This window comes from Lactuca saligna, chromosome 8, assembly GCF_052625555.1.
Source record: "Lactuca saligna cultivar CGN05327 chromosome 8, ASM5262555v1, whole genome shotgun sequence".
Taxonomy (NCBI): Eukaryota; Viridiplantae; Streptophyta; class Magnoliopsida; order Asterales; family Asteraceae; genus Lactuca; species Lactuca saligna.
The window spans coordinates 89,629,581-89,650,832 of NC_136424.1; the positions used below are offsets into that span (position 1 = coordinate 89,629,581).

General features: G+C 38.1%; 1 protein-coding gene across 2 annotated transcripts; it reads right to left on the bottom strand.

The window, feature by feature from the left end:
* Nucleotides 1-602: 602 nt before the first annotated feature.
* On the bottom strand, nt 603-5,393 carry LOC145012190 (calcium-transporting ATPase 1, endoplasmic reticulum-type-like). Of its 2 annotated transcripts, none has more exons than XM_078970976.1 (9): nt 5,290-5,393; nt 3,257-4,732; nt 3,088-3,160; nt 2,871-2,992; nt 2,486-2,767; nt 1,979-2,356; nt 1,797-1,906; nt 1,496-1,724; nt 603-1,402 (listed from the first exon to the last, which is right to left on the bottom strand). In XM_078970976.1, the coding sequence occupies exons 2-9, from the start codon at nt 4,670-4,672 to the stop codon at nt 824-826; spliced, it is 3,189 nt and encodes a 1,062-aa protein (XP_078827102.1). In that variant the 5' UTR covers nt 4,673-4,732; nt 5,290-5,393; the 3' UTR covers nt 603-823. The 2 variants fall into 2 exon arrangements, with proteins under 2 accessions (XP_078827102.1, XP_078827101.1); XM_078970975.1 differs by having other exon boundaries at nt 5,248-5,391.
* Nucleotides 5,394-21,252: the final 15,859 nt, after the last annotated feature.

The window sequence follows — 21,252 nt, forward strand, 5'->3', positions numbered from 1 at the left end:
TTGTGTAAAATTAGCATTGTATTTATTTATCCTAGAGGTTGAAGCCTGTGTGATGAAATGATATCTTATGTAAACACGTTTTAACTCATCTAAACATGAAATGTTGATTTTTGAAGACATGTTTTATTTGTTGAAATGACATTTTATTGTAAACAGGTTTGAAATGCACGATGCCTCGCAAATAACATGAATTTAAAGCATGAACTAGTGATAAAAACCTGAAACATGATGTCATGACAAAGAAAAAAAATAGTAATTTTCTTTTAACGTTCGAAAATATTTCATAAAATAAAAAATAATCTAACACGTATAATATATTACAAGTTAATTTGTAATATGCCATTTTCAACAGGCTAGCCAGTGAGTATATACTATATATCAAAGTACAATGTTCAACTTAGAAATAATTTACATGTAGAATGTCATAAGAAAAGATACCAACTTATATGGTGGTTGGCTTCATTTAAATGTCTTGATCTTTACTGTTATATAAATTCATAAACTCTGTTTCATAAAGTGTTACATTTTCTAACTGAAAGTTTGTCTATCACTAAAAGTTGCAACCAATGCAAAAGGAAGAAAATGGAAGTAACAAACAAAGCTTGCAACAAACAAGGCATGATAGAACATGGTATTAATATGTTCCAGTTTTGTTTCAAAAACTAATACTGAAAACATAAAGAAAAATAGTTTTCTAATTCTATCAGAAGTCAAAACTAGTATAATAAATCAATGCCACAATACCATGTCATTAAATTGCGAGCATTATAAGAAATATGAGCAAGTTTTGTTTTCACTGACTGAACCAACCTTGTGGTATCACTCACTCTTCCTTGTGCTTTGACGATTTTGCCCTTGTTTGTGCCCCAATTGTCCACCTACCCACAAACTTAAGGACCTCATCGATCAAAATAACAGGCAAAGCAACCGCCAATACTAACAGCCACTCGTTCAGACTTAAAGGCACGATCCCAAAAACTTGGGCAAGAAAAGGAACGTATAGAATCAAGAAATGAAGCCCAAATGAGACTGACATTGCAAGAAGTAACCATGGGTTGACCCATGGTGGCATGGTCAACAGGCTCTCGTCTTCTGAAAGGGCGTTTAGGGAATTAAACATTTCGATTGCGACCAATACGGAAAGGGATAGGGTCATGGCTTTGACTTTTCCGGTATGGAAGTAGTCACAAGGGTTGGAATCGAAATTGAAAACTTGGTCGCCGGCTTTGAAGGGCGAAACGGTAAAATTCTCCCATGATTTACACTGGTCCCAGTTTCTGAGCTGGGAGAAGGTGACTAGGCTGTGATTGTCTCCGCTGAGGTCGATGCCGAGGAAAGAGTCGTGAGTGAACCAAATGACGAAAACGCCCACGGTTGCTAACCCTACGTAAAGTCCAATCACCTGCACAAACAAAGACATGGTAAATTACACTCCATTTAATAATAATTTTCCGATTCCATTATTTTTCAAAATCATAGGGTTTTAAAAACTTACGAGATATCGGAATAAAATCCAAGGACTAATCAAGGAATCGTCACTTCTGCGAGGGGCTTTTTTCATGATGTATTTGTCTGGTGGATTAAAACCCAAGGCTGTTGCAGGTGGGCCATCAGTAACCAGATTCACCCATAGAAGCTGAACAGGAATCAGGCCTTCTGGAATCCCAATGGCAGCAGTTAGAAAGATGCTAGCAACCTCCCCAATATTTGAAGAAATCATATACCTATCAGACACAAAAATGCAATTAGTTTCATTTCAGACTACGTTCAACTATGGTAGTGTTTGATTAACTAACCGGATAAAGGCTTTCATATTGTTGTAAATGGATCTGCCTTCTCCAACTGCAGCCACAATTGTGCTAAAATTATCATCAGCCAGAACCATGTCAGCAGCCTCCTTTGCAACCTGAAGAAGAAAAAAAAAAGATTGGCATTAAATTATGGTTTACAAGTAGATAATATTTCAAAGCGGATATACCTCAGTTCCAGCAATGCCCATTGCAATCCCAATATCAGCCAATTTCAAAGCAGGTGCATCATTCACACCATCACCAGTCATGGCAACCACCTCACCAGCATCCTTTAGCAGCCTTACGATCTCTTGCTTGTGACGTGGCTCAGCCCTTGAAAAAAGCAGCCCTCCTTTCTGTGCCAAATGACCTTTTTGGTCATGATGTTCCATAAACTGTCTCCCTGTAATACTTTTTGAACTTATATCCTCATTTGGACCAAATACACCTATCTCACGACAAATTGCTTCAGCTGTATTCTTGTTGTCTCCTGTTATCACCATTACTTGAATCCCAGCTTCCCTGCAGTCTTCAATTGCTTGCCTCACCTCTTTACGAGGAGGATCCTGGGAAAAAAAAACTTTAGAATCTTTTCTTGTTTCTTTTTGACTTAATGGGTTAAACACTTAACCTGAAGAACTTTTTGTTAGAATATAAGGGTAAAATGGTCATTTAGACACGTATTAACTGCTTACCCGAAGTCCTGCTAAGCCAGCGAAGGTTAGATTACTTTCGATTAAAGGATAAGAAGCAGGATTAAGTAAAAGTTTATGAGCAGGATGTTCTTCATCGCCATTATATGTTGCAAACTCTGAAGGGTCATCTTTGTATGCAAAACCCAATACACGTAATGCACTTGAGGACAATTCATTAAGGCTGTCTAGGATTACTGATTTTGCCTTCTGGTCAAGTTCAACAACAGACCCATCTGACAACTGGATGTAGGAGCTTCTTTCTAACAAGTTCTCAACAGCACCCTGTAAAAAATTGAGCACCAATTTTGTTAATACTTTCCATTTGGACAAACATTAGACACTAAAATGAGAAAAAACCCTGAAACCAAATATGGGATTGTTTTACCTTTACAAGCAGGGACTTTTTCCCATAGTTTGAGGATACAATAACCCCCATAGATTTCCTATCACGATCAAACTCAAGAGTAGCAATCCTGTGCTCGTTTTGGTTCCATGCATGAGAACAACCTTTATTTCACAACATTACATGAGAACGAATCAGCTCATATGCATAAAAAGGAAAAAAATAAGAAGAAGAGAAGAAGATAGCCATTGTGACATACCCATAAGGTCGTTGTAATTTTTAGATGAACCAGAATCCAAACCCGAAGGAAGTCCCATTTTCTCAACAAGAACCTGAAGAATAGAAAGAGGTTATATATATACATTAAAACAAGTGTGGGTTCAATGGGAATAAAGATGAAGACTTGTTAAAATTACTGTTTACTGTACCTTTAGTGCTGCCTCAGTAGGCATTCCACCAGCAACATACCCTTTGTCAGATCGCTCAATGCTAGCATCATTAGCCAAAGCAGCAATCTTTGCAATTGTTTGAAGGTTAGCATCCATTTTGCCAGCTGGCCAATCTTGTATTTTTCCATCTAATGGATTATATGTGGACCCTTCCACATTAAAAGATCTAACAGCATTTGCTGTAGGACCCATAGCAACAAGCTTAGCCACAGCCATTTGGTTAGTGGTCAGAGTGCCAGTTTTATCAGAACAAATCACTGTGGTACACCCAAGAGTCTCAACACTTGGTAATTTCCTCACAAGGGCATTCTTCTGGGCCATCTTACGGGTCCCAAGAGCCAAACAAGTAGTAATCACAGCTGGCAAACCTTCTGGGATAGCAGCAACTGCTAATGCTACAGCAATCTCAAAGTAATAAGTACATTTCTCAAATGAAAATTTGAAATTTGTTGGCCAACCATCAACATACTCCCATGTGAGAAAGTACTTCACGTTTATAAGCCAAACCAAAACACAGATTATCCCAATTAGCATGGTTAATTGGTCTCCAAACTCATTCAACTTCTTCTTCAATGGTGTGTCTTCTTCACTCTGTGAGGCCTCGTGGATCTGGGAATGCACTTTTCCTAATTCGGTATTCATCCCTGTTTCTGTGACCAAACAAATACAATTCCCATTTACAACTGTTGTCCCTGCAAATACAATACACTTTTTCCCTTGGATATCAGTCTCTTCAGCAACAGGTTTGGTGGTTTTACTAACAGCTTCACTTTCTCCAGTTAAAGAGCCTTGTTCCATTCTAAGTGTTGAACTGATTAGATTTAAGACCCTCATATCAGCAGGGACTTTATCCCCTACACGAAGCTCCACAATATCACCTGGAACAAGTTCTTTTGCGGGTAAGCCTGTAACTTTTCTGCCATTGCGTATGACAGTTGCGTGTTCTGATTGGATTTCTTTAAGGGCCTCTAAAGCTTTTTCAGCATTACTTTCTTGCCAAACACCAACAATCGCGTTAAGAATTAGTATCAAAAAAATTACCAGAGGCTCTACGAATGCTGTGATCTCCATCTCTCCACCTTCTTCACCATCATACCAGGCCAGGACAAAAGAAATCACAGCAGCAACAAGTAAGATTCTAACTAGTGTGTCATTGAACTGATCTAAAATTAGACGGAAAACTGATGGTCCTTCATGCTTCTCAAGTTCATTCAACCCATGGATCTCTAATCGTTTCTCAACTTCTGCATCTGATAGACCAAATTCTCTATCCACCTTATATTTCTCTTCACATTCACGTGTTTCTTTCGCCCAAGCAGCATAGCTATTTAGATCGGAGGATGAAGCTTTGCCTGTGTTGTCTTTCTTCCCATAGTTTTGGGCTCCTTTACCCATCACTATTCACTGAGAAAAAAATATCGACTGAATCACCAAAACTTCCCACAAGCAAACCCCCTGTATAAAAACAAATTCATCAATACAATATATCAAGCAACTGAAAGAAATTTTGAAACACCATCAGAGACGATAGAAAAAGACGTCGGATCGCATACATGTAAACCAAGAAGAATTAAACTACTAAACAATATCTATCACATTTACGCTCGGATCACCTACTCCTAACAACTACGATAACCTAACGATCTAGGCTTATTTCACCAAATTATCAACAAACGCTTATCAGAACTCAGATATCCAAAACAACCAACGTATTCGTCTCATCGTCTGTACCCCATTGTATTACCTAATGTTCTGATTCAATAATACTTTATATAACCATAGATGAAATCAAACAAACACCCAACTACTCAATCAACTTACAGTAATCAAAATCCAAAACCCTAACCGTTGCAATCGGAAGATCTAGAATTTCTTTTTCACAACACCAAAATCACACGCGATTACACAAAAAAACAGGCATGTATAATCTGAAAAGTGTTTATAAACGTGTAAAATGTTGATTGAATTACCGGTAGAAGATCGGCGAGTATGGGAGAGAGCGGTGAGCTTACGGTTTTGGCGTTGGGCTTCACTTCTCCTTTTGAAGAGTCTGCGTGAGAGAGACGGGGAGAGTGAGATAAGACGAGATCTAATAATGAAACTTTGTTGCTTCTCGTGATGGGCTTTTGATTAAATTTTGATTGATTATGATTTACGATTATTTGTTAGATTCATTTATCTCCAAATAATAATAATAATAATAATAATAATAATAAATAAATAAATAAATAAGAGAATAAGAGGTTTTATTTATACTAATGGGTGTGACCAAGTAGTTAAAAACTCCTAAAAATTATCATTTCATATGTCATGTTATTGTCACATCAAAGAAGAAAATAAACAACTAGTCTTTAATTTTCTATATCATCATTTCTTTTTTTATTTTTTACTTTTGGGTTTTCAATTTATTTTTGATTGTTTTTTTTCATTATATTTTTTTAATATATTGGATTAATAAAAAAACAAAACATACAATTTAATTAACTCCTAGATTAACCATAACATTAAAAAAAAAAAAAATTACACTCACAAATATATAAAAAACACACACACACAACATTGAACGCAAAAAAAAAAGTCCTAAAACACTAAAAACTGATCAACTAGTTATCTAAATATTGACTTTCGATTTTCTCTTTCATCTTCCGGAACACTAGCGCTTCTCGTGGTCCCATATTTTATTTGCTGGTCTGAATAATTGCTAAATCATTCGTCATTTGATATTTCTCCGCTTGCTTACGAAGAAACTATAAGTGTTCACGTTGCACATCAACCTTTTGTTGGGAAATCAGATTGCGTTAGTCGATCTTTGCTTTCATTTCCGCCAACTCTTGTGCCTTTCTATCAGTTTCGTCCGCGTGACGTTGAGCCCGTTTTGCTTTATCGCGTCTGACCAATCGACATGAAAGGGGGGGGGATCTCTTCGGTGTCGTCGGGGATATCATCCATGTATGCGTTGAGGTCGACGTATGTTCGTGCGTCAGAAACGTCAAACGAACTATAATTGTGTGATCTCTTTGATTGTGCCTCCCCTGATATCAACGTCTTATTCTATTTTTGGATCTAGCCTAACAATCTCCCATATTTTTAAACTCAAAATCGTGCCCCATTTACGCTTGATATTGTTCCCTCGCGGCTTTGCAAACATCAAAATCATTCGCACAACTTTGCTTTTGCGATTCTACTCTCATGAAAATCCCATTAGATTTGGTGCACCAACGATTGATCATAGTCCATTTTCTGTTAAGCATGTCGATATTCCGATATAATTGTTTCTTCATAAGCGTGTGGAATTTGTCGAGCACGACTTCCCAAAACCTAACTTTTCGAATATCATTTCTTATGGTTGGATTCTTTTAATTCTCGCACCAAGCCACCACCAAAGCATACTCCTCCTCCGATGTCCAAAATAGTGGAGTTTTTATTTTGTATCCGCGATTGCCTTCCCTTTCCTTTTCCCTTTTTCTTTCCCTTTCCTTTTCTAACTGCCTCCCGCTTCTGTTTCAGGAACAATTTCTAGTGGTGGTTGCGTGGGTGGTGATTGTGTGACTGTTTGTTGTATGAAACTGAAAGCACTGAAAATGTTTTGTTGAAGATTTGGGTTTTGCTGCATGTAAAGGGATGTAGGAAATTACATTGAGAATGTAAGAAATTGCATTGGGGTGAGTTTTAGGTGAGGATGTTCATATAACTTTCGTATTGTGCGAAACTCATCGAGATGGATGTGTTTGTATTTGGAGGCGAGGTGTTCGGATTTTGCTCCATGGTTGGTTGAAAGGAAAATTGAGTTTTTTTTAAGTTGAAAATAGATTGAAGATGATAAAAGAATCTTTGGTAAAAAAATTATGTTTGAGAGAGTATTTATAGATAAAATAAAATAAAGTTATTATTATTATTATTATTTTGCATGTTACCGTTCAACAACGGTCAAAATTCTGGTCGTTCCACGTTATGAAATGTTACGAGGGCAACGAAGATTAATAGGCCTGGCAATCGTGTCGTGTTCGGGTTGGCGTGTCGCGGGTTGGCGGGTCAAAATATGTCAACCCAAACACGACCCCTTTAAATATACATGTCACGGGTTGGCGGGTCACGTGTTGGCGGGTTTGGAACATAAACCCATATATGACCCGCCAACCCATTTATTTATACGAGTTCATAGGTTGGCTGGTTTGTGGGTCAAATTTGGGTTCGTGGGTCCGAATTTTAGACATTTAAGTCTTAAACATCTAAATGAAAATTATAAACATTCATAGAAACATGTTACATACTTAGCCTTATAGGTTACAACTTACGACCTTAGACCATTCACCACGACTCAAAATGTCAAAACAGTCAAATTGTCTATGAATCAATGGTATATATTATATAATACTTATTAAATATTCATACTTGATACATAAATACATTTAAAAATAAAATATATTTTTTTATTAAGAGTATAAACGGGTTGGCGGGTCAACCCGTTTATTTTTTGAGAAACCCATATATGACCCGTTTAATAAACAGGTTGGCGGGTTGACGGGTTAGCGGGTTGGCGAGTTGAAAAACTCAACCCAAACCCATTTATTTCGTGTCGTGTCGCGTGTCGTGTCGAGAATTATCAACCCTAAAGATTAATGGGTAGGCTCACAACGGACGAAAACAAAAAGGAGGGGTCAGTGTTTCGCGTGGTAACAATGTTGAGAGTGACGCCACGTCAAAAAAAACCGTTGTGGACGTTGCCCACACCATTCAGATTTAGCAAAATATCATTTTTTTTTATTTTTTATTTTTTTTCGCCTCTATAACAAAATGATCCAAGTAATTCTCAATTTGGTCTTTAAAATTGAAGACTCTATCTTCATATATGTTTTTTTTAATAATTTATATAACATTTCATAACTTGTTAAACTTATTACACAATTGACATTCAAAATTTTGTTGACTAAATCCACATGTTTTTTTTTTCATAATTTAAATAGATTACACAATTTAAAGATATTTAGTAGGAACAATACTTATGTTTTCAAGTTTCAATTTATATATTAGACCCAAAGAATCAATAAAAAAGGACATGACCAACACATATATTTTCAATCATTTACAAATAAAAAAAATAAAAAATATATGAGACCCTAACATGCTTGAATAAATTAATCATATGAATTTCTCGATAATTGTTTGGGTCTTATATATTTTCAATCAATTTTTTAATAAAAACACATTCTTACTAAAAAGCTCTTAGGTCTTATTTAAAATAAAAATAAAAGTTTAGGATAATATGATATGATATTTCTATATTTTTATAATATTAAATGTTTTTAGGGTTGATATGTCTCGTGTTAGCTAAATCAAATATGTAACACTACACCATTAAACATAATTCGACTTAAAGGTCACTTTGTGGTTGAGGATCATGACAACTTGAAATATCATGCATGAAAAAAGTATTATTCTTCATTTTTAATTGCGTAGAAACATGAGGAATGTGATAAATGTTATATTTCTGAATGACATTTTGGATGAGAAATGTTCCTCTCTTAATGAGGTTCTGACTCTTTATTAAATAGAGAAAGGGATGAGAATTTGATCCGAAAATTCGAACCGAACCGAAAACTGAACCGGACCTAACCGAATTAGACCTGAATAAGCAATTCGATTCGGTTTTCGGATATCTATATAAGGCTTATTCGGTTTTCGGGTTATTCTGTTCGGGTTACCCGAATAAGGGCTTATTCGGTCCAAAACGATCGAACCGAATATGAAAAATCGCATTTTTTTCCCTAACATGATTGCTTATTCGATCTTCTTTTCTGTCGATCGTTATCCAACAAAACCCACACAATACACCAAAAAAATCAACGCAATTGAATTCGATTATCCGTATTACACCAAATCGACGAGTCGACGACATTACTTTTTGATCGATTGAGGTTTTCTCATCCTTACGACATTACTCTTTGATCGATAGTTGCGGCTACTGCCCTTGCGACTTACGATAACCTGGACTCATTGATCGATCATCACCGGTTCAAAGTTCAAACTTCAAAGTACATTCACGATAAGAAAAAAAAAAGTTGGCCCTTGCGTTTGGAAAAAATAATCGTCTCATCATCGTTGTTTTCTAGTTTCTACTATGATCAAACTCCATTCGAGTGATACAAAATACAATATTTATAATCACATTGTAAATGTTATTCGGGTTATTTGGTTCCTTAATCATCTTCTACATGTTATTTGGGTTATTCGGGTCGGAACCGAACCGAACCGAATAATACCCGAACCGAATCGAACCCGTATTGCTTATTTGGTTCGGTTTTCGGTTCATACAATTATTTGTTTAAATAAAGAATTTGGCCCAAAAATCCTGTTATGGATCCATTGTTACACTTTGTTATCTTGGGTCCATGTTTTTGAGGTTCATTACTGTCCATGACAACATTTTAGCCCATCGATATTGTTGCTTGAGCCTATAAATCGATTCATACGAGATAATCACTGTTTGAGCCCAATGACTTGTTAATTCTATTCAATCAATATCGCTGGTACTCAATGTTTGACTTCGTCATATGCTTCTATGGTTGTACATTCTTATGTTCGAAGCGAGTTCATCAGCTGCGTTTTTACTTTCACTTATTCTTTCCTAATAATCGATCAATAATTCATGATTCTGAACTTGTGAATCTACTGGATTTTATTTGGTTATTATCAGTCGAATATTGTTCATGTTGAAGCATAGAAATCGACAATTGATTCTTTGATCTAGTTGATCTTGGTCAAGAACACTTGAAGGAGATGAAGAACAATAGTATAAACACTTTTTGATCTCAAATTTGATGTTTTAATCATCAATTTCATGTTTGTTGACTGTTGATTTCGAAAAGTCAAACATTGTAAAAAGTCAAATGAAATTTGCAAGTGGTGATTCAATGAATTGAAGATTGAAATCGTTGGATACAAGGTGAACATTGGCTATGAGTGTCAAAATCAAGTCTATTTTGGGTTTAATTTTTAAATTGAATGGGATTTTGTTCTTGATGACAAACTCTGTGAGTTAGTTTGAGTTTTCTTCTTGAATGTGATTTAGAAATCAAAACTCGATTTGGGTAAAAATGTTTGATGTTGGACACGTTTTTTGGAAGACAAAATCGAATAGTATTTCAAATCACTACGTTTGCTTCGATTTTGGACATCGACTGGAACGGTTGAATGAAAAGCGAATGAATGGCTGATGGATGTAAATTCGAAGGGTGTGGTTTTGAGAGTCGACATTAGGAAGTCGAACTCACACTGATTTGAGATTGATAAATTGGAATCAATGGCTGGTTGACGATTCGTGAATGAAAAGCGAAGTTGCTGTTGATTTTGGTTTGATGTTTAATTTGGGAAGCAAGATCGTTCTAAAAGGAAAAAGAAGGATTGGGTTGTTGTTAGTTTTTGATGGCAATTAATTGGGAAAATACTAGTCGGGAGAAGTCAACAATTAAAGGAAAATAGTTGATTTCGAAATTGGGTCTTGATTTCGAAGAATCGGATTGAAAAGGTTTGGTTATTAAAAGCGAAGGGTTGATAAATGTTGCGGAGGGTTGTTTGTGTAGTCTTTGTTACCTGGGTATTGAATTGAAGAAGACAATGTATAGTTTCGAAACACACCCCTTGTAACGTCCGTAGATCAGGGCTAGTCAATTTAGAGACAATAAGCGTCAAAAATGACTTTTTTATGAAAGATTATTTAGAATGAGTAATCTTAACTAAGTTATAGTATATGTTGCAAGGATTCCGTACATATAAAGAACGCCAAAATCCAAGTTATAACGAAGAAGTTATGACATGTCGAAGTTTCGCGACAGAACTGACACGACGCTGAATGATGTAAAATACGAATTGAAGATAGAACGCTATCTAGCCTTAGTAATCTAAACAAAAGTTGAATAGTTCATTAAACCGAGAGCGTGCATAAAAAGAACGCCCAAATCTGACTTCGTATGAGGAAGTTATGATTTTCTGAAGTTTTGACTTAGCAGTATGCAACCCGAATACTCGATTTGAGATCGAGCGGTTTTTAGCCGAAACAATCTAAATGAGAATCGAAGATCTCGTTAATAGTAGTGAAACGATAAAAAGATAGGCGAAAACGGATGTCATATGAAGAAGTTATGAATTTATAACGGAGTTTTCCTGTCCCGGCCTACTAAAAATAATATATAAGTAATATATTTATAATATATTAAAAATAAAGTCAAATTTATCCAATGGATTCTAAACAAGAATTGTAGATCATAATCTCACCTACGCGTCGATATAAAGAACGTCGAAAACGGAGTTTGTATGCGAAAGTTATGAATTTTTGAAGTTCGGGGCGCGAACGCCAAAGCTGTGTCAGAGACCACGACGTGGCAACAGTGGCCACGATGTGGCATGACTTCTGACACATTCTGGAGCCTGACAGAGCAAGTGGACGATGACGCATGCAGTGACGACCAAGCCCACGACGTGGAAAATGGTGCCACGACGTGGTAAGGGTAAAATTTGCCCTATAAATAGATTTGAAGGGTCAGCCGAGTTTGGTTGTTCATTCTCTCACCTCTCACCTGTATTGCATCGATTTACGTGCAAAGAAATACCCCCGAATCCCTGGTATCAATCCCAAGACCCGAAGCGAGTCCCGAAGCCCGAAGATCCCGAGAAGAAAAGAGTTTCCGAGCCGAAGCTCTGCCTGCGAGAAGCCCGGTGTGTGAAGATTTTCCAGATCTACCGAAGAATACTACTTTTACAAGCCGTAGTGTTGTCCGGTCATCTTCTGATCAAATGAGTGTATAGTCACTTTCATCTTACACATAGATATGAAGTATTTTATAAAATACATGCTATGTGTATATATATTGTTGTTTATATGTGTGAGTGTATAGTCCCTTTCATAACACGATTTTAATACAAGTATTGTATGAATGTATTAAGTATATGTTTTGGGTGAGTGTATAGTTACTTTCTTCTAATACATAAATATAAAGTATTAGCTATGAAATACGTGCTATGTGTTATATATTATTTGTCTATTTGAGATGGGCTTGGAATTGATGTTTTTATATAGGTGTTAAATGATTTAAACTGTGTTTGTATTTATATCTACAAAATTGTTGGGTAGAACATGGGTAGATAGAATAGTTGGTGACGATGCGACTTCGTGCCTATTGAGTAAAACCTTGGTGACGATGCGACTTCGTGCCTATTGAGTAAAACCTTGGTGACGATGCGACTTCGTGCCTAGTGAGTAAAACCTTGGTGACGATGCGACTTTGTGCCTAGTGAGTAAAACATTGGTGACGATGCGACTTCGTGCCTACTGAGTAAAACCTTGGTGACGATGCGACTTCGTGCCTATTGAGTAAAACCTTGGTGACGATGCGACTTCGTGCCTATTGAGTAAACCCTGGCGACTATGTGACTTAGTGCCTATTGATAAACCTTGGTGACGATGTGACTTCGTGCCTATTGTATAAACCTTGGTGACTATGGAGTTAGCGTCTGTTAAAGTAAACCTTGGCGGCTATGGGGTTAGCACTTGTTGAGTGAACCTTGGTGACTATGGAGTTAGCGCCTGATAGCTATGGATTTAGTACCTGATAGATAAACTTTGGCAGCAATGGACTTCGTACCGATTCCTTAGGTAAATCCTTAGGAACGAATGGATAAAGGATAGTTGATTCTTAGGGTAAAACCTTAAGAAATAAAGAGAATAATGGGGATGGGTATTTGGGTTGATTGTTTGATAATTGAATATAAAAAATGTATTATTGTGGGTTGAAAACCCTATAAGTTGGTGGACTTGACGAGAGATTTTGGATTATAGATCAGTAGTTATAAATAACTGTTGTAAGGTATATTTACATTGTTTATGCTTTTGGTCTGTATCAGAACATGACATCCCGAGAGTTTGTTATTTAATGAAAATAGATTTCTCTAAGAAATGCTTTGATAAATTTTATTTTATCATATTTTATTTTGGGAACAAATTCCGGAACTCTTTTAATCAAAGGATTACTTTGATTTTATAAAAACAAAACATAAACAAATCGGTCTTTTCTGACCGTGAAATTGGGGATGTCACACCCTTGAACCTTCGAAGCCATAACACTTTAAACCCATTTCAAAATAAGGACTGTTTTCGACAAGTTTTGTGAAGAAGAACATGGAAGTTTCGAATTGGACCCCTATTCTTTTAACAAAGTGGCAAAAAAGGTCAAATTTTGAAATTGTGAAAAAAATAATGGCAAATGAAGAAACTTCGTTTCGAATCTCTGAAGTTCGTGTGAAATGGCAGAATTTACCTAACTTCGAAAGTGGACTGAAAATTCTGAGAAATGGGATAATTTTTGAAACACCCCCCTACAGTTAATGCGAATTGACGCTTTCTACCTATTTTCGAAAATGGGGGAGTGCTTTGCATTTTTGGCTGTTTTTGGGCGCATCGGGTCACTGCAGAATTTTGAAATTGACAATTTCTACAAAAATTTGTGAAATTTTGTCAAAGGCGGTCCGTGAACGAAGCAGAAAATTGAAGATTTTTTGGATTTTCCGTATTGAAGCAAAATGCGTATGCCATGTGTTAAGGGGGAGTTTTGGATAGAAAAATTCCAAATTGAGCTCTTTCTCATTCCCTTTTTGGTTTTATAATCGATTTTTTATTATAAAAAGGGGGATAGATTTAGATATGGAAATTCGAAAGTTGAATTTTTCATATTATTCAAACTTGACGATCGAAGGCCTCAAGTATTTGAAGTTTATGAAATGATTTGATTAGAGATTCGGAAGTGATTTTGGTTCATGATGTGTTTGGACTTATTGAAGATTTTTGGGGTGTGCTTTTATGCTCAGATTTGAGTGATTTCTTTGGAGATTAAGGAACTCCTAAATTACCTTTTGATGCTTGGTTTGTATGGTCTCACATTCTAGATTCCAAATTGAAAAGTCATTGAAGAATTGAAGAATTGAAGATTTGAAGTTCATATCTACATGTGTCGCGTTTGAGGCTAGGTTCATGAAGTTACTCGATTTTGGAAGATTTGAAGTGGGTCATCCATTCCTAACTTTGAGGGGGAGAATGTTGGGTACAAAGTTATTCATGTATGACTTTGTAAATGGTTTGACTTTTGTAGACCCACTTGCATGTGGTAAAGTAGCCTTGTGACATGAGAGATAGAGATAGAGAGACATGTGAACACCTCTATATAAGGTGGGTTCATACCATTTGTAGAGGTGTGCTTGAGAGATGTAACATTGAGAGTGTTAGTGTGTGTTAATTATGTAGATTTAGATCTAGATATTTTTTGTAAACACCTTTCATAATCAAATGCATCTCTTAAACACAAAAATCACAATGTTCTTTATGTGTTCTTTAATTCCGCATGCCAAACCAGTGCTCATAATTCACATCACTCGATGGCAACGATCTACAACATCATCAAGGGCAAAGATCTTCTACAGTCTCTGGTGGCGGAGCCCTAAACAACCAACTATGCCTTCATTCGTATGTTAGTGGTGGAGAGCTAAAGACAACGTCTATTTTTTTTTAAAATTAGATGAAGCCGTAAATGTTAGAGGAGAAGTGGAGAATGAAGATGAGGCTAAGGGTGAATGTAAGGTATGGGGTTGGGATCTACCTTATTTATTAAACAATTTTTTAATAATTAAATGATAAATACACAATAAAAAAATAGAAATGAAATATGATAAGATTAAAGAATCTTTTAATCTATGAAGATCGATTAGATCTTGAACAAGTAAATAAACAATGACGGTATAAACACAGTAAAATAATAGAACAAGATTGAATCAAACGAGTCGAATGATTAAAACAAATCCTCAGAAGAGCTCGATTAAGAACATCAACTGTAGAGGATTGGAAGGTTACAAGTATGATCAAATAAACCTTTAGTCGTCTGGAAAATATCGTATTCTTAGATCTCTAAAAAACCTTAACATAATATGCATGCAAGCATAAGCTTATATACAAAGCATAAAAGACTCACGGTTGGACAGGCCCATACCGTAATACAAAACAATACAGAAAGACGAGCCCAAAAGACGCAATCTTCTAAGCCCAACAATCTCCCCCTTTGCGTCAATTTGGAGCGAGATCTTTATTTATTACTTGGGCCAGCAGCCGAAACTGGTACCTTCTTCACGGTACTAAACAGACACTTGGTGATGGAAAGAATTGTCTGTCTAAACCGGATGTACCAGTTGATCATATCTTCAAAATACTTAACATCATCAGCTGAATTCTCTTTACACCGTTTAACAATAAAAAGCACATGCTCCAAGCAAGTTGTGGTGTAAAGATGCTTATCAGCTAAAGCGAAGAGACATTTCTGTCCTTCCGCTCTAGTGAACATGACTGTGTTACGTCTCGGATCAATCTTGCCCAGCTGCATTTGATTTAGATCACTGGCCGATCCCACAGGAGCAATTTTAGGTTTCTTCTTGAAGACTGTGGCGACCTCCTGATCCATAAGGGCAACCTCCATGATATAGCAGATTAACATCCTTTTGACATGGTCTAGAATGGGACCATATTCAGCTTCATTGGTCAAAAGGATGTTATACAAGACGATCCAATCATGAGGATTTAGATTCGGTAGATCTGCTAGAGAGATGAGATGAACAGATTTTGCAGATCCCCGAATCAGTTTGAACCGAACGTTTATAAAACGTCCCTCAGAGTAAGGCTTTAGCACCCGAACATTGACAATCTTCTGAGCGCTCCATGTAAGGAATTGAGGACGAGCAGCCTTCAGGTAAAAGTCAATGAGCTCCCTGTCAAGCTCAGCGTTCGGGTGAGGGACATCAAAAATATTAGAGAAGACGTGAAAGATAAACGCCTTTCGAGTCAGTGGCATATCGAACTGCGAATTGACAGAATTACTGCAGTCGAACGATATGACCGGCTCGAGCCATAGGATGCTGGGAGTTTCAATGGCCTCTTTGATCAAGCGTTCCCTGGTCCAGGCAGGGAAGAGAGTCTTTCGGCTCTCAAGGAGATCGTGGGCTTCTTTATGCTTACGTTTGGCTTCGGCAGCCTCACGTGCCTCACGACTGGCATCATCACCAACCTTGCGACTGTTCTTTCGTTTCAAAATGTCGGCAATGGTCTCCTTGTCGCCTTCTTCATCTTCGTCCTCAGCTATATTTTTATCTTTGTTCTTCATACCTGAACTTAAAATTTGATGAGTTGAAGATGGTTCAGTTGTATGAGTAGCTTTTGAGGAAGGAGGTGGTTTTGAACTTGGCTTCTTATCTCCCCCTTGTTTCGGAATGGACACAAAACTTGGGAGGCCTTCGACCTTGTTTAGTAGATCAATGGCTGGAGAGAGCTTTTCAGCAAGGGATCGCCTCACCGAAAAGTTTAATATTGGATCATGTGCTTCCAGGATGTTTGAGATGACAGCGTGGACATCCGAAACACACGTTTTAACCACCTCCCGTTCGGAGCGAAGATCTTCCAGCTCTTGTTGAGATTGAGAGAGTTGAGTGGTCTTGACCTCAAGAGCCGTTGTTTTTAATGCCAGATCGTCCATTAAAGAACGCTCGGATGTCAGATCTTCTTGAAGCTTGACAAGACGAGCTTCAATGGAGGCTGTAAAAGCCGAGTTGTCGTCGCTTATGGTTTTACGTAGATTGGCGAACGATGGCAACTCCGATGTGACAAAGGAGACCAATTGTTGGACAATCGGTTCCAATGATGCCTTAGTGGCAGCTGCACTTTGTTGCATGGACTGCAGTAGAGCAGAGGCATCAGAAAATAGTTTATCGACTTTTTCGGTCGCTACCTCACATGCTCGGGTAGATGCCTGAATTGCAGCAGTTGCTGAGGCTGCTGAATCATGTTGGGCGCTTTTGAAGGCATCTACAATCTTCTGAAGTGCAGCTTCAGACAGGATTGATTGTTGGTTGGACGAGGAGGCGAGAAGGAGATCAATCTTCTCGTTGAGCTGTTTGAGATGTTTCTTAGTGACAGGTGCATCATCCTCCTCGTCACTCTGAATTTGAAACGGACTATAGTAGACCGAATCAAAGACCATGTCTTCTCCCCCGAGATAAGGGTGTTCACCCTCAGAGGCATTTCCATGAGAAGAAGAGGGTGGAGAGGTTGGGGGTGTGGAGGGTTTATTAGGAGAAGTTTGATGGGGTGAAGGTGTAGTTTCGGCTGGTTGTTCTGTATGGGTAGTGTCGGTTGGTGGTTGTGTATGGGTAGTTTCGGTGGGTGGTTGAATATGGGTAGTTTCGGTGGGTGGTTGAATATGGGTAGTTTCGGTTGTGTGGGTTTTGGGTTGAGGAGGTTCGGCTACATGGGGTGATTCAGTGGTAGTGGTAAAGATTTGAGGAGGAGAAGGAATTGGGGAATTGGGAATTTGAATCTCTGGGGTAGGGGATCGAGGTGGTGTATTGCCTCGTGTAGGAGAAGCATCCTCTTGAGAGTCGTCAGAATCCGAACTCTCACCCTCAGAGTCACTCGAAGAGGAGGGTATAATGAGCTTTCGCTTTGGTTGAGTCTTCCTCTTCTTCGGTGGGGGGGAAGTTGCAGTTTTTGTCTGTTTCCTCTTCTTAGGTGAAGGGCCCTTTGAAGGTTTTTCTACTTGCTTTCCTTTATCCGCCTTTTTACCTTTGCTCAATGGTTTATCTGCATCGTGGATAGATCTGAGCATGTCCGGGGTCAGAACCCTTGGACCAGAAGGTGTTAGCTCCTTAAGCTTTCTGATAAGCCTGCTATCCGAAGGTACGCTTCCATACATGGACTCCGGAATCGAGCCAATAAAGGAGAATTTGGAGGCATCGGAGATGATGATCTTCTTGGTGTGAAAAGTACCAACGGAAGTCATCGATGCACCTTCGGCAATGGGAACGTCGAATCTTTCCATGGCCCATTTGGTGATCAGAGTCCAGAATCGGGCCAATGAAACTTCAGAGTGTCTGGATGAACATGAGAGGCTCTGAAGAAGTTGTTGCCATAGAACGAACCCGTAATCCAGGTTGATCCCATTGTAAACTCCATACAGAATAGTAAGGAACAGACGACTGGCACCGTCTGAACCTGAGCTTCTCTCCGACAGTCCCTTGAACAGGACTGTAAATAAACCGTTCCATTGAGGCGGTAAGCAGGACTTCTTGAATCTGGCAACGGATGTAAGAACCTCCGTGTATCCCATGTTGTAAAACATGCTATACATATGACTGGTTTGAATGGACTCCGGATGGACTCTGGATGAGTCAGAAGCAAATCCGAGTAGAGAGCAGAAACGAGAGCGAGAAACGGAGGTTTTGTGGTCTCCAATCTCGAAGAATACTCGGTCGACAGCCTTGTCATAATATGCAGTCGCGTAGACCTGCGATAGAGCCACCATTGGCACCGATGCGATTCTGGATAGTGCTGGTTCGAGTTGAGAGTATTTTAGGCATTCTATAACCGGCGACATGTAAGGATCGTATGCCTTTGGGTTAAGATCAATTACTAAGCATTGCTGTGGGCGAATGGGAAGGATTTGGGATGTAGCATGAACTGAAGAAGAGTCAGCCATGGATGCAGGTGTGAAGAAGATGATGAACAGGAAACTGTATGGGAGAGTTTGTGGTTTGGAAATTTTGAGAGTGGTAAAGAGGTAAAAGGAGGTATAACGGGCTATTTATAGTGGGAGGGAAGAGAGAGAAAGATCGTTTCAAATCTCTTATGGATGACAGTTGGGACGGACGATGATCACGTAGGAGAGAGAGTGTCAGATTCCTAGGATCACGCCGCCCAATAATCGCCGTTTCATAGGGACAAGCCGTTACTGTTTAACCACGCGCATTAAATGCCATAGGACAAAGAAAAACTTAGGATTTCAAAAGGAATGTCCGTTATTAATACGATCAACCATTTATTGAGAAATGTTGAAAGGCTTCTTTTAATTCGGCTAAATGAAATCTCAGAAAGAAAGATAAGGACAAGATCCCAGGGGAAGAAAAGTTATGGTTAATAACATTTTCATAGGAATCACATAAAATGGTACTTTCATCAATTCGTTAGTAAAAGCTTGAACAATATAATCGTTCACCGTCAATTCCTTAGGTGTTGAATTTTGGGTTTCACTTAGTTCGTAGTGTCATAAAACTAAGATCATAAACACAGATGTTGTGCAACCATAAACCTCAGTGGTAAGTGCTGAGAGTCTCAAGGGTTACCATGATGGAATGAGTGTAGTGGAGAAGTAATAGGAGATGGTGTAAGATAACAAAAGTACCTCTACTGCAAGAAGAAGGACCAAGCAGGAAGTTCTTAACTCATGTGAGAAAAGAATGAGGTAGCTCACGATTAGAATAAATGAAGTGGCCTTGTTGGGAAGACAAGGTTTGTGTATACCAGGTCATGAAGGCCTTTATTCAAAATCTTATGAGGCTTGAGACACATACAGCAGCATGCTTCTAGGGACAAGTAGGAAGTCCATAAAGTGTAACCACATAAACAAATAGAAACAAAAAAAATTTTGGAATTTTTTGAGGTAAACCGAACGTGAACCTACGATTGGTTTCGGTTGAGAAAAGTTTTGAAAAACCGAACCCGAACGTTCGGTTGGTTTCGGTTCTACAAAATTTTGAAAAACCGAACCCGAACCTTCGGTTGGTTTCGGTTCTGGAAAATTTTAAAAAACCGAACCTGAACCTTCGGCTGGTTTCGGTTGTACAAAATTTTGAAAAACTGAACCCGAACCTTCGGTTGGTTTTGGTTCTAGAAAATTTTGATAAACCGAACCTGAACCATTGGTTGGTTTCAGTTAAGAGTTTTTTTTTTTTTTTTTTTTTTTTTTTTTTTTTTTTTTTTTTTTTGAATAAACTGGTAAAAACAGAATTGTACATCCAATACACAACATTGAGAAACTATCTTTGAAGAAATGAGTGGGTTAGATAGTTGAGACGAATCCTAACGTTCGGTTGTTATGTTTAAGTTTGGCACTGATTCAGATTCCATCATACCAAGTCCTTGCAATATTTTATTGAATGATGCTTCAGGAAGAGCTTTTGTAAAGACGTCAGCCAGTTGATCAGTGGTCCTTACGAAGTGAACTTCGACGTTTCCATCTTCCACATGATCTTTGATGAAGGGATACCTTAGTGCTATGTGTTTGGTTTTGGAGTGTTGCACTGGGTTATGACAGATCCTAATTGCACTTTCAGAGTCACAATATAGTGGGATCTTCTTCATATTGAGTCCATAGTCTCGAAGTTGGCTTTGGATCCAAATCACTTGTGATGTACATGATGCGGCTGCAATGTATTCTGCTTCGGCTGTGGATAGCGACATGCATGTCTGTTTCTTAGATTGCCAGCTGACTAACTTCCCGTCAAGAAATTGACATCCACCAGTCGTGCTTTTTCGGTCGAGTCCACATCCTCCAAGGTCAGCATCAGAGGATGGATACCATAGACCTAAGGATGGATACCATAGACCTAAGGATGTTCTTCACTGCAAGCATGTGAGGTTCACGAGGGTTTGCCTGAAATCGAGCACAATAACACACGGAAAACATGATATCAGGTCTGCTAGCAGTAAGATACATTAACGATCCAATCATTTGACGATAGAGCGTGATATCAACAGCTGGTTTGTGTAGAGATGGGGTAAGCTTAGTGCTGAATGCCATTGGGACTTTGACTTTTGAGTCTCCCATCATACCGAACTTTGCTAGGAGAGTCTTCGTGTAAGCTTCCTGATTAATAAAGATGCCTTCGGGTCCCTGTCTTATGTTTAAACCAAGGAAAAAGTTAATTGGACCCATTGAGCTCATTTCAAACTTAGTCTCCATCAGCTTTCTGAATTCAGCCGTTAAGCTTGGATTCGTAGAGCCAAAGATGATATCATCGACATAAATTTGAACTATCATAAGGTGGTTACCTTCCTTTTTGCGAAAGAAGGTTGGGTCAACCGAACCTTGTTTGAATTTAGACATCTTTAAAAATTT